Below are 21,598 nucleotides of genomic sequence, written 5' to 3'. Positions count from 1 at the left end.
TTACAGCTGGTCAACACCTCTCTCAGACTCTCCTACTCTCCTATATCAGATTAATCATGGATTTCAAAATCCCCGCCCTTTGTAAAGCTGGTGTTGTCATCAATGAAGGACCGAACTTCCACGTCGAAGTTCAGGATGTACCTGTGCCAGAAATAGGTAGAGCAACCTTGAACTTCTTCCAGAACTGGACCTAATATCATCTATGTAGGGCCGAATGATATCTTGATTCGCCTCAATTTCACCGGCGTTTGCAATACCGACATCCATGTGATGCAGGGTGATCTTGGCTTACCACCCATGTCTGCATTTGGAGTACGTTCCGCCGGGCACGAGGGTGCCGGCGTTGTTGTCAAAGTCGGAGACAATGTTAAGAACTTCAAGTTGGGTGATAGAGCCGGAGTCACGCCTTTTCTGGATACGTGCCATTCATGTGGCTTGTGCTGGGATAGTAAGGAGACATACTGCAAGGATGCTGTTATCTCTGGTTTAATGGCACCAGGTACGCCGAAAATAGATATCAGCAGTGATAAAGACCCAATACTCACTCTCGCCAGGGACATTTCAACAATATATCGCAGCCCCAGGGCGATATGCTTCTCGCATTCCCGATGGAGTCCCTGACGAGGTTGCTGCTCCCATAATGTGCAGTGGCAGCACAGTTTATCGGTCACTACTAGAGTCAAATCTTCGAGCTGGTTCTTGGGTGGTTTTCCCCGGTGGAGGTGGTGGTGTGGGCACTCAAGGGGTGCAACTGGCCAAAGCACTGGGTATGCGACCTATTGTGGTCGATACAGGAGACGCCAAGCGCTCGCTTTCTTTGAAACTGGGAGCAGAAGCGTTTGTTGATTTTAAGCAGGAAGATCCTGTAGAAGCCGTCATCAAAATTGCAGACAGAGTTGGTGTGCACGGTGTCTTCGTGACAGCTTCAGCACCGGAGGTGTACAAGACTGCGATTTCATACGTTGGAGATCGGATAGGAGGTGTCATCATGTGTATCGCGGTCCCTCCAAAAGACGCGGTTGTTTTGGGTGCAGACCCGGGACAATTTGTCTTCAAAAATCTGACCATCAAGGGGACTATGGCGGGCAGTCGGTTGGACACCGCTGCTGTGCTGGACTTTGCTAGGCGTGGAATGCTGCAACAGATCAGCGAGGTTTATCCCATCAATCGACTTCCTGAGGCTGTGGATAGACTGCGCGAAGCCCAAGTGGCTGGACGTATTGTGGTAAACTTCAACTGGGAGGAGTCATCAAAATTATGAAGACGTGATCTCGGGATATAATACCGTATCCATTGGAGTAGTATCAAGGAGCTGGTACTAGATGCGAAATCACTATATCGACAGACCTGGTAATAACAATTCTATAGCTTAAACAATCGCGGATGATGTTTCCTGATGCCAGAATGGTAGTCACCTGGGCGCAAATGATGATCTTGACATAGTATGCCCTAAGTGGAATTTGTGCAAAGTAACCTTATTTATCTTCGGCATATAAAAGGACGGAAATTCCTGCCTCGGCTGTTGGCTAAACCTCGGTCAATTCTTTTCCTGAATCTGAACATCATTTTTTATCCCCGCATTTTCAATCTAGAGATCTGATCGTCGGCCGATAATCACCCGAACTACGTAACTAGCTTGGCCACAAAAATTCCGGAATATATAAGAATTCTTCCCCCTTTTTTAAACTTCATCTTGAAACAAGGGATATGTCAGTGAATCCATGCAGCCATGAAAGCTTATATTTTCTATGCCAGCCTTGCGGCCTTTGTTACTGCACAAGAGGTGTATATCACAACGACTGGACCTTCAACTCGACAATGCACTCAAGCTACATCGCCAACATATTTTTTCCAGCCGTTCTCCTATACGTTAAATGATACTGTTCGGTAGGGGGGCGTCTAATGCCAGATTTATCAATCAATCTGCTAACATTTCATTTAAACGTGGAAAGATATGCCACTTCGCTGCCAACTCCCACAACCACAAGGACATATGCGCCTGGATATGATGAAGCTACTAAGCACCTATCAACTCAGTTTTCGACTTCAACTTGGGGAAGCTGGATTCCTGTAATAACTGCTATCAGTGCCACTGACACTGCTGATCCCTATGGACAAGCTTCCTGGTCATCTATGTGGTTACAGGCTAGTCTGGAAGACTACGTTCGTTACTCTAATCATACTGCTTGAAGGACCGTGATTGAATTTTGATAGACCTCAATTGGAATTTACTCAACCACTGTGAGCCCTACTCCAGTTCCAAGTAGCGAGCTCGTCCTACCACCCCGCGACTACTTCGGCCCCACAGATTGCTATGATTTCCCCGAAGATTTCGTCTTCGGAGTTGCTGGCAGCGCTGCACAGATCGAAGGTGCCATTGGTATTGACGGCCGCTCGCCATCCTTGCAAGAGAAGATGATTACCGGAAGTGAACCAAAAGACTATATTACTAATGAAAACTACTTCCTCTATAAGCAGGACATCCAGAGACTGGCTGCGATGGGAGTGCCATACTACAGCTTTTCCATTTCCTGGACACGCATCTTGCCATTTGCTTTATCAGGTACCACAGTCAATCAACAGGGAATTGACCATTACAACGACTTGATAACGACTATACTTGATGCTGGGATGCAACCTGTGGTTACAATGCTTCACTTTGACTCCCCCTTGGTATTTGTTGCCAGTGATAACATAAGTATTTATTCCCAAAATTATTCACATAAGCTGTTCTGACCATAAACAGCGGCCACTCCAGTCATTGGTAACAATAATGGAGGCTACCAGAATGAGACGTTTGTCGATGCGTGGGTTGAGATCCCTCGATTTAAACAATTCTCTCTGCTAACATCAATATCGATAGATTTGCCAACTACGGAAAAGTCCTTTTGACACATTTTGCGGATAGAGTCCCGATTTGGGTCACATTCAACGAACCACTTTTATACGCTTTCAACTTCCAAGGCTTTGACAATGTAATACACGCCCACGCTCAAGTATATCGATTCTATCACGACGAGCTAAAAGGCACAGGCAAGATGGGTCTCAAATTCAATGACAACTTTGGCGTGCCCAAGGATCCAAAAAATGAAAGTCATGTGGAATCAGCAAACCGATTCCAAGAGATGCAGCTTGGCTTCTTCGCCAATCCTATATTCCTTGGTGAACAGTACCCAGACTCTATTTTGAACACTCTACCTGGTACCAAGCCACTCAATAGCTCTGAGCTGGCATACATAAATGGTACATCGGACTTCTTTGGCATCGATGCGTATACTGCTACAGTCGTATCTCCAGCTGATGGAGGGATTGAGTCTTGTGCGAAGAACAGTTCTAACTCCCTCTTCCCATACTGCGTCAAACAAGAGACTACCAACATCTACGGGTGGGATATTGGCTATCGGTCATATTCTTATGTTTACATAACGCCGACCTAGTAAGTCCTCAGCTTATGACAGCTCGGACTCATCTACTGACCATTCCAGTCTTCGTGAATACCTCTTGTATATCTATAATACATGGCGACATCCTATCATCTTGTCAGAGTTTGGATACCCCGTTTACGGAGAAGCAGACAAAGATTTGACAGATCAGCTCTTTGACTCGCCACGCAGCGTCTATTACCTCTCATTTATGTCCGAGGTGCTTAAATCCATCTACCAGGATGGAGTTCATGTCATCGGTGCCCTCGCATGGAGCTTTATGGATAACTGGGAGTTCGGAGATTATTCTGCACAATTTGGCATTCAGAAGGTGAACCGAACAACTCAAGAGCGTTATTTTAAAAAGAGCTTTTTCGATCTAGTGGATTTTGTCAAGACTCGACAAACCACAAGATAGTTGAATCAATCGTTTTTGTAGCTTCGATCCAAGCCAATATTGCGAGTCTTCCAGACCTCTTTTTTCTGGGTAGAATTAACGTCTTGAATGGCAGCTAAGAGAGATGTAAACAGGCTCAGTTGATAAAAAACCTTAATACATGATCACTCAGCACTGATACTAACTCACTCAAAGATTATCAGTTGATAGATCCATTACTGTGAATAATTAAAAAAGTATCCCTGTTGCTATATACAATGTCCATAAACAATCACATTCTCCTTTCACTTTCACTAACCGGTTGTATCCTGTAGCAAGCCCAGTACTTGAGACATCTTCGACCCAGAATACTCAATGCCAAGTATTGACGGACTTGTTGAAGTCTCCGAATAGAACATGCGAAGCCCCTGATTTGGGACATCACAGAACATCGGAGTCTTTTGAAGATCCGGAAAAGAGAGGACCTCCGGAGTCTGTGCCACAGCCCATAGATAATACAAAGACAAACTACACAGAGACGTAAAGCCCTGATTAAGCTCCCCAAGAACAGAGTTCCAGCTATCATCGTGCGCCAAGGAGACATGATAGAAAGTGAGAGAATTGAGACTGGGGCGAATATCTCCAAGGAGCTTTAAGAGATCCGGCGCTCTCACCGACGTTCGAAATAGGGCGAATTCGTGGAGTTGCGAGAAAACCGCAGTTTCAGCTAGTTCATGCATAAACTCACAGGCCAAGTCGTGAGAGCCTATATTTAGGAGAAGAGTGTGGAGGTTAGGAGCACTAAGGACAAGTTCGAGCAGGAAGCCGAAATTGTCCAGCGTCAGGTACTGTTCCAGGGATAATTTCTGAAGACTGGACCACGAGCGTTTGAACTGCGGCTGGCGGTATAGTAGCTTTGGCAAACGACGCATGTCCATGATCAGAGTGCGAGAGTGTCTGTTTGCGTAGATCAGGTGGAAAGATTCGATATGGAAAGGAGTATTATCAACGACAAATGCAAAGAATATCGCGACAGCATCAGTGATGGTCACATGCGTCATATCAGGACCTTGCCCCTCGGGGTAGCGACAGAAGATGAAGAAAGAGCGACAATTTGTCAAGTTTTTGATCAAGTTATCCTGCAGACGCTTAATGGGCTTGACTTGTAAGATATTGCATAGTTCACCCCAAGGGTGACGATCCAGCTTCAGTCCACGACCAACACCATCTTGAAGCACGAACGCCAGTCCACGGACATAGGGACGAAGAGCCTGGTGTTGAGCAAGCGCGTTGATGCGGGCGAGACTTTCTTCAGAGAGGTTAGATTTAACAGAGGCAAAGCTCCGCTGGGCAAAATGGTGGAAAGTTTTGTCATGAAGGTCCCAGCAGACGAGCCGTAGATTGAGTAAACTACCACTGTCAAGATGGCCGGCTACAAGCTCAACTAGCTCAACTGCCAGTGATGGGAATGCAATTTCTCTCATTTTTGCATGAGAAAGAGCGGAGTCTGTAGCTTCCCCGGATTTTCTTATTTTCGCCACAAAGTCTACCCCGCACGTTGAGTTGACGAGGTGGTACTACTACAAAAGAGTACAAGTATACATATTTCCTTGATATTGACGTCACTTCATGGATAGCTTCATAAATTCACATTTTGAGATTGCCCTCTTAAACCAATATTGATTTGATATTTGAGTAGATGCTCTAATCTAACCTTGTTAGGGTTGAAGTGTTGCTTACCCAATACCTAAGTAATACTTGGACTATTTACTATAACACTCGGTCAAGTACTGTGCTTGAATTCCATGCTAATTCAAGTTCGGTTAGATCCAATGTTTCATATAAACGCAGATCAGTCTCGGAAAAGAGCGGGCCGACGATCTCAGATATCTTCATCCCTTGCAACCCCGGAATTCCAGGATGGAGATCAGGTCCAAATGGATCAATATACAAAGCCAGAAATGCTTCAAGCGAAAAAGGTATATTCTGCCCGCGTTGATGTTGATCGCAGTAGCGTTACTAGCCGGCTTGCTAGGAGGTCTAGTTCACTCATCACACACGACTTCCCATATATTACCGCGGTCGGCCGTCGTCGATCTTGGCTATGGACAATATCAAGGGGTATCTCTCTACAATAGTGTAGACGAGTATCTGGGTATAAGATATGCAAAGGCACCATTAGATAATCTGAGATTTCGCGCGCCGCAGTATCCTGAGAATAGCAGTGCTATTCAAGATGCATCGTCGGTAAGTATCAGCTACCTAGGTACACTCGGTATACTGCCTCAAGTCTTGCTAATCATCAAAAGTTCGGTCCCATCTGTATTGGTGTCGGGCAGTCCACTGGAGACGACTCACTCTCAGAAGACTGTTTGTTTATTAATGTCTGGCGGCCCAACAACGCGTCGAGTAACGCTAGTCTCCCCGTGTGGATGTTTATTCAAGGGGGAGGATACGCAGACCTTAGCAACGCCAACTACAATGGTAGCGAGGTAGTCAAGCAGTCGGGCCACGATATTGTGTTTGTGAATTTCAACTATCGCGTCGGGGTCCTCGGCTTTCTGGCCAGCGAGGATGTTCGTCAGGATGGAGACCTCAATGCAGGTCTACTGGACCAGCGAATGGCTATGAAGTGGGTGAATCAGTATATCCACCTATTCGGTGGAAACCCAAATCATGTCGTGATTCACGGCGACTCGGCCGGTGCAGGTTCTGTCGCACTCCATCTGACTGCATATGGTGCCAATAACACGGGTCTTTTTGTTGGCGCGGTGGCTGAATCCACCTTCTGGCCTACACAGCGGACTGTAGCTGAAATGGAGTTTCAATACAAGCAATTTGTGGAAGACGTAGGTTGCGAGAAAGAGACTCATAAACTCACCTGTCTCCGCGGCACAGATCTCAACGTGATACAGAAGTACAACGTGCAAAAACCCTTCCCTGGGGGCAGTGACTCGCCTCTTCCGCTGTGGTACTTCCTGCCCGTAGTAGATGGGGATTTGGTTCCCGACCAGCTATACAACCTCTTTGACCAGGGAAAATTCATCCATGTCCCAATGATTGTTTCGGATGATAACAACGAGGGAACTGACTTTGCATATAACGCAGCCAATGAAGCCGAAGTAGCCCAGTTTATGAAGAACAATTACCCGGGCCTCAACGAAACGGATCTGGCAAATATCACCCAGACATATCCGCTCATGGATGCCCTTCCAGAACATGAAGCGTACTTCCCCTCTGCGGCAGCAGCATATGGCGAGGCAACATTCACCTGTCCAGGAAATCAGATGGCCTCCAGTATCCAAAATTTCTCGTCCAATCGAGTCTGGAACTACCGCTTCAATATCCAGGATCCGACGGAGATTTCAAAGGGAATGGGTGTCCCCCATGTCTTCGAGCTACCAGCGATCTTTGGTGTAGGCGACACAAACGAGCCCACATATTCATATGCAGACAGCAATGCGAACATCATACCCATAACTATGGATTATTACCTAAGTTTTATCAAGTGTTTGAATCCGAACACATTCAGAAATGAGAAGGCGCCTGAGTGGAAATCCTGGGGCTCTGGTAGGGGGCAGCGGCTAAAATTGCAGACAAACTCAACGGCAATGGAGGAAGTCCCCGAAGCACAGACAAAAAGATGTCTACTGTGGCAACAGCTTTCAGCAAGTATGGAGCATTAATCTCAAAAAACTACAAATGTGAACTACAAATAAATAGAAGATAGAAAAGCGGTATTTGAAATCATGAACTGCAAACATATAAAGCTATCGTACATCATAAGTCGTAAAAGTTGTCAAGGGCATATATCCTCTCAATAGACATGGTGATGGCTTCCTCGACCATCAGTTCCATGCATGCGACGAGTACCAGCAGCCTGCGGCCGATTAGTACGTCACTAAATAAACCAAAGAGTCTAGTCAATCATACCTTAACTCCTGGACGACCAGTCAAACTTCCCCGCAACTTCAGCATTGCACCAGAGACTTTGTCTCCCAAGGAGGCTTTGCGGTGGTGGTGATGGGCTGTAGTCCCGTAGCCACGACCGGCATGGGTGGTAGTTCCGTAGCCACGTCTGGTATGACCAGGATGGGAGGTAGTTCCATAGCCATGTCTAGAGTGGGAAGGATGGGTTTCTGTTGTAACTTTGACAGTCTTCTTCCGGGCATAAGGACCACGTAGACGAGTCATCAAAGTGGGCTTTGAAGTGCGAGTAGTAGTTGGGCGACTGCGGTGGAACATGATTGCGATGTAGTAAAACTTTCTGAGATAGAAATCCTGAAGAATAAATTTTGATCAGCGAATATAGTTGTTTAAGTACAGGTTACTGTAGTTCGACGTCAGAACAGGATGAACTGGATATTTTCTTTGAGTTCCGTACGTACGCCAATGTTGATATGTTTTTAGTTGGAGGTGGCGCAAACACGGTCCATACTACGTCATTATACAGATCGTCGTTATCGCAATCGTCAATGGATTTAAATCTTGAGAATATCATTTGAACGTCAGATAAAGATCAGCATATTTTGTATACATTGTGCAACCTCAGTTCTTCTAATAATGGAATGATGTAATCTGACATCATAAAAGAAGGAATATAGGGTCATCGGGCTACGCCACATATGCACGCAGCACAGCCACTATCAAATATATCGTAGATCATGGATTCCATACAGCACCGGTCAAATGCCTGATCCTTCTCATCGGTCGCTTACATCAGGACAGTATTTGGACCGGCCTCAATGGAACGACTCGGCTTACAAACTTCTCAGTCCGACTCAATAATTGAGATCTCCTGTTTGAATCCGTCAATCCGCCACCATCCCTCCTCCTGTTGAGCTATTAAGAAATTATCGCAGGAAATTCAACACCGGGCCTGGCTGCTTGGTTTTGACAGTGGTTCAAATCCACCTATAGAGATGTAAACTTAATACTCGCGCTGACTGTCAGCCATAATACATGTTCATTTCAAGTACGTGGTTACCCCATCCTTTTTTTTTAATTTCTATTTTAGAACACAAACATTATATAATTGACTAAACAACTCGATGAGAGGACTAGTATGTATAAATTTCCGTCTCACATCCAGGTTATCTGAAGCCGAATAGTACCTAGGGATGAATTTTACACCTTATCTGCGACGAAAACTAGATATCCCTATGAGGCTTTATACGGCCAACTAAACCAAGAAATCTGCCATTGAACCGTCTTTGCTTACCGAAACATTTCCATACGAAACGTCAATTAAGATCAATATCTAGGCGTTCTCTAAAGCGGGATAGTAGCTCTTCAGATTCGTTCCATTCCTACGATTCCGATAAGACAGTCTCTCTTCATTGCTAATCATAGCTGAATAAGCTACTAATGAGATGCTAAAGTATTTCACCACTGAACGGGTCACACTACTGAACGGGTCAGTTTGACCCACTTATTTTTATGAATCCCAATAACTCCATTATTTACTATGTAATATAGTAAAAAAAAACTACTGAATGGGCCTACTAGGACAGGTTTCCCTCCTATGTCCAGGTGTCTTACATATCCCACACCGGCGTTGGGTTACAGGCGCCCTTACAGGCGCCTGGCCCTCTTGTAAATTGGCATCATTAAGTTTAGGGCCACCATTCGACGCGTCAACCAGGTCTAATCCCTCCTGAATTGTAAGACCCCCTACTACTGTTAATTGACGATTCGGACGTTCTTTTTGTTTTTTCTTTTTCTCATGGGCGGCGCGTAAATCTCTGTTTTCCAGGCGTAAGAGAGCATTCTCTTGATATAGGTAATTTGCACCCTTTACTATCTGGTCTAATGCTCTCTTAGATGGTGTTGGTGGCGTTCGAGATACAGTGCGTAATATAGCTTGGTGTTGACGTCGTAAATCTTTCTGCGTCCTAGGCGTCTTAGGTGTCCAATTTCGACTTGAATCGCTTCCTATAGAGGGTGGTGGTGGTGGTGTATCGACGCGCATAGTAAGCTTTTTTAACACCCTAGTAGGGTCAAGTGGCACGATTCCAGTTGCAGCAAACGCATTAGAAGCAGATGCAAATGCTTCAATACGCGCAGTAGGATATATCTCTAGGAAATCTCCTTTACTAATGTGGGAAAAACCAAGCTCTACTCTAGACTCAACCAGCCGAGAATAAGAGCGTTTTAACACCGCAAAACACCCAACATCAAGAGGTTGAAGAAGATGAGACGCATGCGCAGGCATACATAATGGTATAATATCATGCTCCTGGCAGATTTTGTCGAAATCAGGTGTTAAATGGCTACCATGGCCATCTAAGATCAGAAGGCGATACCGTCCTTTAGTACGAGCAGTAGCAGGTATAAAGAGCTTTTCAAGCCAACGGAGCCCTATTTGATTTGATGTCCAGCCATTAGGACTAATCTCAAGACGCCAATTAGGTGGTAAACCTAGATCAGGAGCAAACCAGCTCTGCATCATCACCTTACCCTTAAAGATAATACAGGGTGGAGGTGCGTAACTAGACGCGCCTAAACACTCTATCACAGTAACCCATTCCCGGTTACCAGGCTGTTTTTTTGCGCGTTTACCATAATAACCAGCTCTAGTAACCACTCTCGCGGTCGCACATCGTCCCATCGCAAACCCAGTCTCGTCAAAATTATAGATATCGTCGGTGGTGATACCATATTTTGCGATCGTGTTTTCAACCAGTTTGAACCAATTATTGATCACATTATAGTCCTCTTGACGCGCACGTGTAAAATCGCGCGGTGTTGAATAGGTCGTCTTAAGTTCAGGTAAACGCGTCGCAAACCTAGTAACCCAGTTTTTACCGATCGTAAGAGGAGGGTTGGTTCCGCGGTCGGCGAGTAGGATATTAGCCATTCTACCAACATCTTTAGTTCTAGGAGCACAGCCGCGATCATCTAGAGAGACGACCCATTGAAGTAATGAATCCTCTTCAGATTCAGTCAGTTTAGACTGCGGTGGGTGTGTTTCAAGACGAAATTGGACACCAGAATGGCGGCGTTGGAGGGTTGAAAATGGTATATTAAACATAGCTGCAGCTTTACGCATTGATGATATATCGCCATTCTTGTAAGCTTGGTAAGCTAATAAGACCCTATTCTCCTGATCCTGTTTGTCTTGGACATATAGAGCATTTAGGGGGGGCATGGTGGGTAGTTGAAAATGGAAACACCAGACTGACGCGTAAAATTGGTGGGGTGACCCGTTCAGTAGTGTGACCCGTTCAGTGGTGAAATACTTTATTTACCGTTAGTTAACTAACGTAATTCCTGGTTGGTCATCTAAATTTCATAAAATTGTAAATTTTTAAACCTAGGGTTGAGAAACCAAAACATAATAAATTTGACTAAAATAACACGATTCTGAGTTAGGCTACAATGCGGAGGTGAATGAGTTCATTGTTTATATTATTCGTCGGTTTTTCAAATAGCCAATGCGTATAAATACAATTCGTTCTCATTATATATTGATTAGAGTAATACTAATGAATTGTATAAGGAATATGAATTTAAATGCTGGCTCGTCGAGGCGCCATGGTCCTCTGCAGTTTGCGTTTTTCTTCCGTCTCCTCAGGAATAGGCAGAGATCCCTCATTCCGTAGCTTATCGAGAAACTCTTTACCATAGGTGTAACCAACTTGGAAGATCTCGTCAAATTTGCCAAAGTCCAGTGTGGCATAGGGGTCGATTGGTGGGCGCATGTACAAACAACCCGGCATGTTCTTGGCCCGCTCGAGATTGTCAATAGATGAGACGTAGGCTAGACGTGCCTGGATCTCGGACAAGGTGGGAGGGTTGGGGGTCGAGGAAAATGGGTTCCAGCGGTTCATTATCGACCAGAATCCAGATAGGGAGTCGCCGTATGCCTGTGGCGTGTTGTCGTCAATGGATCCAACGTCGACTGCGAAGATCACGTCTGCTCCTAGACTCTTCATGTGTGCCACGGTTAGGTTGTCGATGTAGCCACCATCTAATAACATGCTACCTTCGTCGCAGATTGGTGGGATCAATCCAGCCAGCGACATGGATGCGCGAACATAGCGCCATACATAGCCGGAGGAATGGTACTCCGCACGCGATCGGCTGATGTTGGTTGTGTTGCAGTAGAACTCCAGCCAGAAATCTTCTATCTGGCTGTCACCGAACGTCTTGAAGATACCACGATTGAATTCGTGGCCCGTCGTGTAAGAGACAGTGGGATAAGTTAGATCAAGTGCAAACCGCCACATACTACCCATACGACCGGAAAACTTCTTCGCCCGACCGTACATCGGCACAATGTCGGCGTCGCGTGCGTAAAGAGCACCAATGAATGATCCGATGGAGGTACCACCAATAAGGTCAATGGGGATGCCCGCCTCTTCGAGTGCCTGGATGACACCTACTTGGGCAAGACCTCGCGCGCCGCCTCCTCCCAGCACTAGACCTACTGACTTGCCGCACAAACGTCGAGCGAGGCGATGGAAATCGCCCTTGAAGGTTGTCTGGGGAGAATAGACCGTTGTCTGCTGGGCCCGTCGCGATGTGTACTTTTGGATCTCGGCTTGCAGGATCTGCACTCGCTGTTTGAGCACTGTCCCGAACTTTTTGGTCCGCGTATGCGAGGGTTCGGCGGTCAGTCGGAATGACATCTGGATGTGATGGTGGCCACCATTGATCCACACTCGGTTCTTAAGCCATTCTCGGGTCAGCCCAGGCGGGCAGTAACGTTCCGAGTGCAGAAGAACCAGTTCCTTGCGAGCAGTAGTCTTCATTCCCAGCAAGAACCGCTCATATTCACCAATTTGGGGCGAGGCTTCAGCGAGTCCGATGAGCAAGATGGAATCGGCCTGGGAGATGCAAGTCTGCGTCCAGGGTGAGTTGACATTGGTATCAGCAACGTATAACACTAACCCGTACTTTTCCTCTAGATCTGCAAGATACTGAGAGAGCTTCAGCTTTCCCATCTTTGTGAAAGCGTGTCGGCCCAAATGGTTCAGAATGGCGACATGATTCAGTGAGGTCACGCCCCTAGTTACACCAATTTGATGTAGCGCATGCAGCAGCCTTTGTCCGAATTCAACGACAGGTACGCCACTCGTCACTGGGAGAAGAGCTACAGTTCGAAGATTGATGGTCGATGTCGCGGTCTGGACACCCCCAGCTCGTCCCTCTTCAATTCCCTTTTCAGACAGAGGATGCTCAACCAGATCACGCATACGCTGGGCAATCAACTTTGAAACCTGGATCGTAATTCCTGGGTGTTCCTGAGCCAGACTGTTGAACAGCGAACGAGGGAATTTCGCTAGCTCAGTCTCACGTATTGCATGGAGAGTAGCCGGCCGTGTAGACTCGGTCATGACCTCTAGCTCACCCACACTTTCGCCCTGGCCATATTCACCAACCACAGTCATCTTGCCGTTCGGAGATTCGAGGACTGATCTCAGGCGGCCATTAAGAACCAGGTAAATTGCATCGCTTTCATCTCCTTGGTGGTAGATGACCTCACCCGCATTGACTTGTACCCACTCAAGCGCGAAATCTATGTGTAGTAGCAGAGGCGGGAGCAGACTGGTCAGTCTTTTCGCCAGAGTGAGCAGGGCAGTAGGATATCTATCTGCGATACGCTCAAGAGATGCACGCGGGAGGAAGCCGACGTAAACGTCAGTCTTGGCGACCACATCTGTGTAGGAGCGGTAAGACGCCAAGCCACCAACATATCCCTGTATGCCGCCTGGTTTGATCAAGTAAAGTGACTTTCGTTTTCGCCGGGGTTCACTCCCACCTGGAGTACCTAGACGCGAAGATCCCGTGGTGGTGCGTTTTAAGTTCGGGAACAGCTCTTCCTGGGCCTGCGTGGCTCTCGGGCGAGAGAAGCCAACATAATCATCGTCGCCACGGTCATTGACCGGAATACCGACATCCAAAAATCCATCAATCACATAGTAAAGACCCGGGTGGCGTTCACCCTGTTCGACCAGAACAGAACCTTGAGGGAAGTAAACCACCTCGATATCGTAACGCAGCTCCTCACGCAGGTTGACGATTGGCGATGTTCCACCTGCACTTGTCTCCGACATGGACATCATTGACTCAGTCTCACCATCCCCGGACCCTTCATATGGGTCGATAAAGCCAAAAGCATTAGAGAAGATGGCCTTCTGGCGTCGGGAGTCGTAGGATAATAGTCTTGGGGAAACATCACCGGAAACATAGCTACTCTTTCGCATATCATCGCGTGACTTTTGGGACAGTCCAATACCAGTCATGATACATTCCAAGATAGACTCGCGGAAAAGTGTGTCTTCATCAACGGAGTCCTTGCGCTGTAAAGGGGATGGCCGAAATAGAGGTCTCTCGCGTTCTTCCATGGGTGATAACAGGCGAGGCCCAGAACCATCACGCGGCCCAAATCGGGAAAGTTGGATTGTTGAAAGTAGGTCGCCGGGGCTCGCTCCATTCGTGTGGTCATTAAAGACGGTGGGTTGTCTCTGGTAGGCAGGTCTACTTCCGTTCGTTCTTCGGGATTGCAGCATAGCGTCCTTTCGGAGCGTACTACTCGAACGTGGCCGGCGTCCTGCGAAGGGGTTATGCAGGGCAATACCTTTGCAAATTTCCTCAGGCCCCAGGCGGTCTCGCTCTCGCATAAACTTGTCCTTAAGGCGGTCGAGCGCTCTCCCCCTGAGGTCATTGGGTAAGTCTCGAGATGAGTATTTCAAAGCCTGCTTCTCGATGCCAAGCACATCAGTTGTCAACCCCAGGTAGGAGTACGCGGTGGCAAAGGTCACGCGCTGGAGGCGGGTCAATATGACCTGAACAATATGAGCGGTGGCCCGAGGGTAGACGCGGGTCAGTCGTCGGAATGCACTGGCAGGGATAATTGCAATCGTCGTATCCACCGTAGCCCGGGCGACAATGTCCGGGTGGACAGACTTTCGACGTCGTCTTTTGTGGCTCTGTTGGCTATTATCTGGATGCGCTGTTGAGGTGGGGCTGGTGTGGCTTCCCCCAAGATGAAATGGAGGTACTGCTGGTAGCGACCCATGCTGACCGAGAATATCGGGAGATCCTCCAATAGGAGGTGAGAAAGGGCTGCCTGCTTCTCTTTCAGTTGGGCTTATGGGAGTAGAATCCGTCATATGATGATTTGGTGCAAAGCTCATGGTGCTAGAGTTTGCGCTTCGTAAATTATTTAATTGTATGTCTTCGGTGAACAGCGACAGGATAGAGAACAAGGACGACATCGATGCACCATTCTTCACCTCGGTCAGTAGCTGGTAGCCCTGCCTGCCATTCAAAGTCTCGCCTTCGTCGTCAGACGTTTCAGGATCCATGTATAGGTCCTCGCGTGAGCCCAGCTTACTCTCCTGAGTCGACTTGACGAAGATCTGAACCATACCATCTACCACCAGACAAAATCCCTTTTCTTCTTCCAACATGAGTGTCTCTCCCGCGATGAGCTTTCGTGTTTGCATGGTTCGGGTCAGTTCATGGAAAACTGGTCGCTCCAAATAACCAAAAACCTTGATTGCACTAAGAAACTCATCGAGGTAGTTGGCCAGGCCGGGTTTAGAGTCACCACCTGGAACATCGGGGAAGAGATCGATCTGCGGTTCTTTACGTTGGGGCTCTGGAGGAAGACGACTATACATGTTCATGAACCGATATCGAATGAACCAACTTATTGTGGAGACTAGGGCGAGAGCGATCAACATGCTACATAAATTCAATCAGTAACGACAACAACAACAAGGAGAAAGGTAAGGGTCAGCAAAGATGCATACAGAGTGGTAAAATTCATGGTGAAGGTCAAGCTCATAGAAAAGAGAGTGAAAAGCCATGTGGGCAGAGTAATAGTGGTAAATGTGATGAGCCAGTACAACCCTCGCGGGATGACCTGAAAGATGAAGGTGAATATCCAGCCAATCCATCCTGCCATCGTTGAAGGAGTTGGCGGGAGAAAAGGCGGAGATGATTTTGACAAGGTTGAGATGGTGGAAAGAGAAGAAGCAAGTGAGGTTGTTGTGGTCGTGAGGTGCATGGCTAGTGAAGGGGCCAGACCATGAGCCATGGTCAACCTTGTAAGTATCCCCCCACTTTGGGCAGGTTTCTAGCTTTGAGTTCAGGGCCCACACAGGCTCGTCGCACAGGGAGAGGGACTGAGATAACTTTAAAGCCCTATAAGGGTATTTTCACCAAGGCAAACGTGGCATTGGAATTGCAGTGTTGTCACTGATGGAGTGATATCGGCGGACCATCCAGGGTGGAAAGGCGGTGGTTAGTGGAGTCGGAGCTTAAATAACCAATGACGTCAGTCCATATAAAACGTGGTCAACTTTAATAAATTCCCTTTAGCTATTTATCTTACATAGAACAGAAGGACCTGTGAAAATCACGCCAAAATGACAGCTTCTGGCACCAGAAACGGCCGCCTTTCCACCCGTAATTTTAGACGATAAGAAGCTGCTTGGCCGCTCACCCACCGCCCTCGACCGCCACTATATTGCACCCACCAAGCGCCTTTAGTCATCCTTCGGGGCTGATAGTTAGGAGCCAATTGTTCCCCTGATTTCCATTCACGCCTCTTCACCTCGCCCGGCTAAGGGTTTAAAAGATGCTTCTCGTCCCCTTCTCTCTGTTTATCGTCCTCCAACCCCGCAAGTTGATCTCAGTTTGATTTTTTTTCCTTAAGGACAAGCTTTGAATACTGATCTTGATTCCTGGTTATTCTTCTAGTGTCTGCACCTAAGTCCTCTAATACCGAATAGATGCTATTCTCTACGAGGAAAGTCGTGCCAGACCAAAACACTTTCGCAACCTGGGGTAGCTCCTCCTAGATTTCAAGCCTAAGACATAAGAAGCTGTCGCTATTATTGAATGCTACTAGCGACAATGAGCACTTATTTAGACATGTGCATGGGTTGGGTATGGGTCCCATATGGGTATTTTTGATGCCTTAATGCCTTATTTTCGCCTCAACCTAAACTAAATTAGGGTAATTAGTGCCTTAGTGCCTAATTTTTGCCTCAATCTAGTACTAACTAGGTGACAAATATCACGTGAAATAAAAGTCTTGGCAAAAAGATGGGTTTATGGGCTGGGTGTGGGTTTTACTTCAAACCCATACCCAACCCATATGGGTTTTGGGTAAAATTTCTGACCCATACCCAGCCCATTGTGGGTTGGGTTGGGTTGGGTATGGGTTTACCCAACCCAATGAACATGTCTACACTTATTTGATCTGTAATATACTAAATATCGAAAATAATATGAGAGAGTAAGTATTATATGCAATAGAAAGAAGACTACATCACATCGAGTACGTTAGTCCATCTCCTCCTACCTTGCATAAATCAGCTGCCTTTCTAACCAGTTGTTGATTTATAAGTTGAGCTACTATATACAGTATATATAATTATTTACAGGTTAACCATGGCTGCTTGACTTCTTTCCCCCTATTTTGGTGGACCTGAAAATCCTTAAAATAAAATACATAATACATGCTTCTGAGCCAAATATACATTTCTAGCGGGAGGAAATGGTATGTCTCCTATTCCCACTTTCACACGCCTGTTGAGGTAAAAACTTCCTTACTACCCGGTGAATAAAAACCTAATAATTTTGGAAGCAAACCATATATATTACATATCCCCTTTTTTTCAGATCCAACTCTTTATATGACTTTTAACTTAGCTCGATTTCTAGAGCAATCTCAATCCATACACTGCTTGCTGGATGCCCTAAAGCACAGCTGCCACAAGTAAGGCGTCAGAATTTTCTCTTATCCCGGTCAAGCGGTCATAAAAATCTTAGCAGCTTTGAAGAACTCACTGTTCCGCTAAGTTTTTTGAATAGATCCATGATTTTCTACATCCTACGCTAACATCCGCACGTCATACTGCGATAAAAGGTTCCAATAAGTATTCATACAGAATAGACTCATTTGGCAAGCAGCAGTTATCAAACGTAGTATTTGCCAACATGCGAAGATCGCGTGGGAAGTAGTATGGGCGAAAGAATCAAAAGGAAGACCCACTAAGAAGCTCCTCGAAGGACCTACAAAACGGGTTCTAGACTACTGGTTCGGTCTTAGGAAGGCCACAACATCGGTCCTGATTCAACCCCGAACAGGAATAAGAGGGATGCAGCTATATTGAGGAGCCAACCTTGACCAACGATAACACCTGATAGTCGAACGGGACCGTTGGTATCAACACATAGACATGTTTTTGCTAGCGACAAGAGAAGTATCTTGGGTCTCTGATGGAATTTTCAAGCAATCAATCGACGAACGACTCATGTGACCAACGTATGTTTCCGAGCATACTGACAGCACACTCCACCAAGATCGCAATATATCAGGTGCCAAGGCATATATATCACAAGTCACAAGGCATTTACAGAGCATTTTCTCGCAAGAAAATATGGATGATTCTAAATTCAGAAAGAGGAGTAAGTGTTGTTTCTGCCTTCAACGATCTCGGACTAGTGAGTCTGTCATACCAGCGCAAAGTTGGCCATGAATCCCTCCTTTGTCATATCACCGCTATCCACGAGTGCTTTGGCCTCCTCTAACTTCTCCAAAACTTCGTCATACAAATCCAATCCCCTTGACTTCTGGGCCGCAAATGTCTCAAGCTCTTTTGCATTCTCATATTCAGTCTCGCACCTCGCCCGTTCAGTAGCGCCAGAATGTCGGCGCATATGCGTAAAGGGGAAGCTGCGATGGTCAATAAAGTCAGATGACAGAAGTATATGTAACCACATAGATCTGGAGGCTTGCGACCATTTAACGAGGCTAGAGAACTCTCTCTCTCTCTCTCTCTCTCTCTCTCTCTCTCTCTCTCTCTCTCTTTATGCCCTTTCATCTTTGCCTCTTCCTCCACCAAGATACGTGTGAAAATCTCAAAACATCCAAGGTACCGGGCCCCAATATTGGGCAGCTCATTACCATTACAATTCCACACGCTGTTGACTGTCCTGTCTTGGAGGAACCACCAGGGTGCCGAACCAAACAGTTGGGCAGTTCCGATATATGATCACTCGAGGTCCACTACTCCAACAACAGTGAGGTCTCCCATGTCACGGACAATGAGATTCGCTAAGCCAAAATCATCTTCAATTAGCTTAAGCTTGTGATGATCATATTTTCCGTTGACAGAGTCAGGTATCAGACTTTTTAGGACTTTGAAAGCATGTATTTGTTTTGCGCATCATATGGACCAGATATTGAGTTAAACCGACGAACAAGCTGTTCCCAATCCTGTACGATGATATGTTGAAAATACTCGGTAGTCGTTGCAGACCCTAGGTCCGGTCACCTAGAGATCATTTGCCTAGTTAGCACACTCTGGGTGGGTAGTATTAGGGGCAAGAAGGCAAAGGCGTACCGAAAGTTTCAACCCCTCCGTTTTGTAGAATACTATGTGATAATTGCGCCATGGTGAAAGGCACCGTCAAGTTGACAGGGAAGCTTCTCGCGATGGAAATTTGACTCCCACTGACACAGATGACCTTTTCTTTAGGTCTCGTTCACGTTTTTAACCCAAAGCTGGCCCTGTGCCTTGTGGACGAGATCTAGAAGCGCGTTGGTGTCCATAATTTCAGGCAAGGCTTCAGTTAGGATAGAGACAGGCACGAAACGGCGTTGCTTTTATGGTCAGCTTTGAGTGTGTCTTGGGTATCGGCATTACTTTGTGAAGAGAAACATATTTCACATACGAAACACATTATTGAATGCAAAAATTTGAATCTTATATTTCAACAACTAGAATTCAAATCATTGTAATTTTTCAGCATCATACATACGACTATCTAAGTACATACTCCAGGTTTTAGAACATATCAGAGCGCAATCGAGAAATATCGATTAGAGGCTGTTATGAAAAGATCATGATGTAATTAATGGTATCATTATAATTTGATGAACTGATTCACTTGGAAATAAACTGGTTCTTAATATAATTCTTATGGATGAGTGTTCCATGTATTTGAAGATTATTGAAGTTTGAGTTGTTGAGGTGATAAAATCAGAATTTCTTGAATTTAGATAGAAAATTACCTGATGAGCCTCAAAAGGGAAAACTAACTACATGCAGTAATTCATGAATCCGCACATTACACCTTAAATTTACAACCAACCCATGTTTTTCAGGCTATCCCTACTGTCTCTATCTGGGTATTGGGAGTGGTGAGAAAAGTTGGACTCAAGGACAGCTCAATAGCACCGATTGACCTCCAAGTAAACAGTAGCTAATCAAGCCTAAATCTAGACTAAAATTTATTCACCGAGCCTGACTCTTAGCGCTTCTATTAAAGCGGCAGTGGCTGATGTAGGTAAGTCCCGCCAGGGGAAGAGAATCTGCTACGTATAGTTAACTGGGTAGGAGCTGTTGATATGGTATAGTGAGAAAAATCAGACAGCTAAACAGGCGTATAAAGCTAAGGTTCCAAACTCCAGGCATCGGAAAAGGCGTAGTTCTAGCTTTATTTGACCTCCAATCACAGCTCACGTCTGATATGATTAGCTCTATAGTACTGGAAATTGAAGATTATTAAACAATCTCCCATTTGGACCACTGATGGCACATTCGATGATGACTCCTCCCACCCTCTGGAAAGAAAGCTGCAGTTCCCCAATCAATGACACCTGCAACTACATCCATATTACGATGCAATACAATGTTTGACAAATTCCAATCCATCTGTGAAAATACTGGAAGACTGGAACGATTGATTTGATAGATGAGAGGTACATACATATTCGTATGTGTATTACTGAAGAAAGTCTTTTGTAGATGCGAAAGGTCCACAGTGAGGAAGTAAGAATCGAACAAGAATTTTTGCAAGCTCATTGACATAACTGCACCTGGAGCTTGATCCATTCCTTTTGGCGAGGGGAAACTTGAGCCCAAACCGGACCTTCATGTATCATTATGCCTGGAATTCGCTCAAGGACGTTGAAACTATGTATCCATGTTAGTTATTGATGCCAAGGCATATTTGGAATGAATTTATGGATGGACTGAACCTTTCAAGGTTTCAACGTTGGAATCTTTTCTTACCCGTCTCCTTGGTATATCAGCTTTGGTACTGGAATACTCGTGTATCGATGAAATGCTTCCAAAGCAAGTAACTCATTCTCATCACGGAGTAAAGTTGTAATTACATCAGGCTCGTTTTCATGATAGCCAAGCTCATCAGGTTTCAAATTCTTCTTCACAACATACTCATCCAGCATGTACATATATCGGTCAAATGGTGGAATGAGCAGTATTTCGGGTTAGCATATCTCCAGCCACTATTTATCAGTGGAAAACGTCATTTACTTCGACAGAGGAACAATGATTTGTTTGGTTTGGCGCAATGGGCAGAAAGTGACATAGGTAGAGACAGTCATCTGTAATTTACGCCGTAGTCATAGACCCCAGTTGCGTACACGATGTGATACATCCGATTCTGGCTCTGACCTTGCCCTTTAATCTTGGTGATGACGGGAGGAACCATCTGTTTCAAACGTTTCTTGTGATCACATCTGAACTAGCAAGATCAAATGGTGACTTTTTCCCAGTCTTTCTCGGTATAATTCTTTAGTTGCGCCGTTTGTAAGGCCCTTACCTTGATGATTAGGCTTTTCATCGCGATGTACTGTTCACGTTAATTTAGCTCAGCAAGGAGAAGATCACGAAAAACTCATGGATTAAAAGTGCGCGAGTCGCGGTAGGAACAACATTCTATCCCGGCTCCACGCTAACCACAACAGTACCTAAAGTAGGCAAAACCCTTGTAAGAGAGAAAAAGAGGCAAAATAAATGAGTTA

At 45.8% G+C, this 21,598-nt stretch overlaps 7 protein-coding genes across 7 annotated transcripts; 3 read left to right on the top strand and 4 right to left on the bottom strand.

Moving 5' to 3' along the window:
• Positions 1–56: 56 nt before the first annotated feature.
• On the top strand, positions 57–1,261 carry N7495_009998 (zinc-dependent alcohol dehydrogenase; the record flags this gene model as incomplete). The annotated part of the gene is made up of 3 exons (XM_057212649.1): positions 57–156; positions 209–499; positions 555–1,261. 3 exons carry the CDS (start codon positions 57–59, stop codon positions 1,259–1,261), a joined length of 1,098 nt encoding a protein of 365 aa, XP_057059512.1.
• Positions 1,262–1,729: 468 nt separating this feature from the next.
• Positions 1,730–3,840, top strand: N7495_009997 (glycoside hydrolase family 1 protein; the record flags this gene model as incomplete). The annotated part of the gene is made up of 6 exons (XM_057212648.1): positions 1,730–1,887; positions 1,953–2,163; positions 2,215–2,698; positions 2,747–2,807; positions 2,864–3,436; positions 3,486–3,840. The coding sequence occupies 6 exons, from the start codon at positions 1,730–1,732 to the stop codon at positions 3,838–3,840; spliced, it is 1,842 nt and encodes a 613-aa protein (XP_057059511.1).
• Positions 3,841–4,112: 272 nt separating this feature from the next.
• N7495_009996 (uncharacterized protein) lies at positions 4,113–5,282 on the bottom strand (the record flags this gene model as incomplete). Its single annotated transcript, XM_057212647.1, has 1 exon — positions 4,113–5,282. One exon carries the CDS (start codon positions 5,280–5,282, stop codon positions 4,113–4,115), a length of 1,170 nt encoding a protein of 389 aa, XP_057059510.1.
• A 514-nt stretch (positions 5,283–5,796) lies between these two features.
• N7495_009995 (putative carboxylesterase) lies at positions 5,797–7,484 on the top strand (the record flags this gene model as incomplete). Its single annotated transcript, XM_057212646.1, has 2 exons — positions 5,797–6,045; positions 6,108–7,484. 2 exons carry the CDS (start codon positions 5,797–5,799, stop codon positions 7,482–7,484), a joined length of 1,626 nt encoding a protein of 541 aa, XP_057059509.1.
• Positions 7,485–7,615: 131 nt separating this feature from the next.
• Positions 7,616–8,043, bottom strand: N7495_009994 (uncharacterized protein; the record flags this gene model as incomplete). Its single annotated transcript, XM_057212645.1, has 2 exons — positions 7,616–7,678; positions 7,732–8,043. 2 exons carry the CDS (start codon positions 8,041–8,043, stop codon positions 7,616–7,618), a joined length of 375 nt encoding a protein of 124 aa, XP_057059508.1.
• Positions 8,044–11,309: 3,266 nt separating this feature from the next.
• On the bottom strand, positions 11,310–15,718 carry nte1 (lysophospholipase; the record flags this gene model as incomplete). Its single annotated transcript, XM_057212644.1, has 2 exons — positions 11,310–15,495; positions 15,564–15,718. 2 exons carry the CDS (start codon positions 15,716–15,718, stop codon positions 11,310–11,312), a joined length of 4,341 nt encoding a protein of 1,446 aa, XP_057059507.1.
• Positions 15,719–18,276: 2,558 nt separating this feature from the next.
• On the bottom strand, positions 18,277–18,483 carry N7495_009992 (uncharacterized protein; the record flags this gene model as incomplete). Its single annotated transcript, XM_057212643.1, has 1 exon — positions 18,277–18,483. The coding sequence occupies one exon, from the start codon at positions 18,481–18,483 to the stop codon at positions 18,277–18,279; it is 207 nt and encodes a 68-aa protein (XP_057059506.1).
• Between the last annotated feature and the right edge of the window lie 3,115 nt (positions 18,484–21,598).

Source organism: Penicillium taxi, assembly GCF_028828555.1.
Source record: "Penicillium taxi strain IBT 34144 chromosome Unknown utg000006l_segment0_segment0, whole genome shotgun sequence".
Lineage (NCBI taxonomy): Eukaryota > Fungi > Ascomycota > Eurotiomycetes > Eurotiales > Aspergillaceae > Penicillium > Penicillium taxi.
This window is presented reverse-complemented; position numbering and strand designations above follow the sequence as displayed.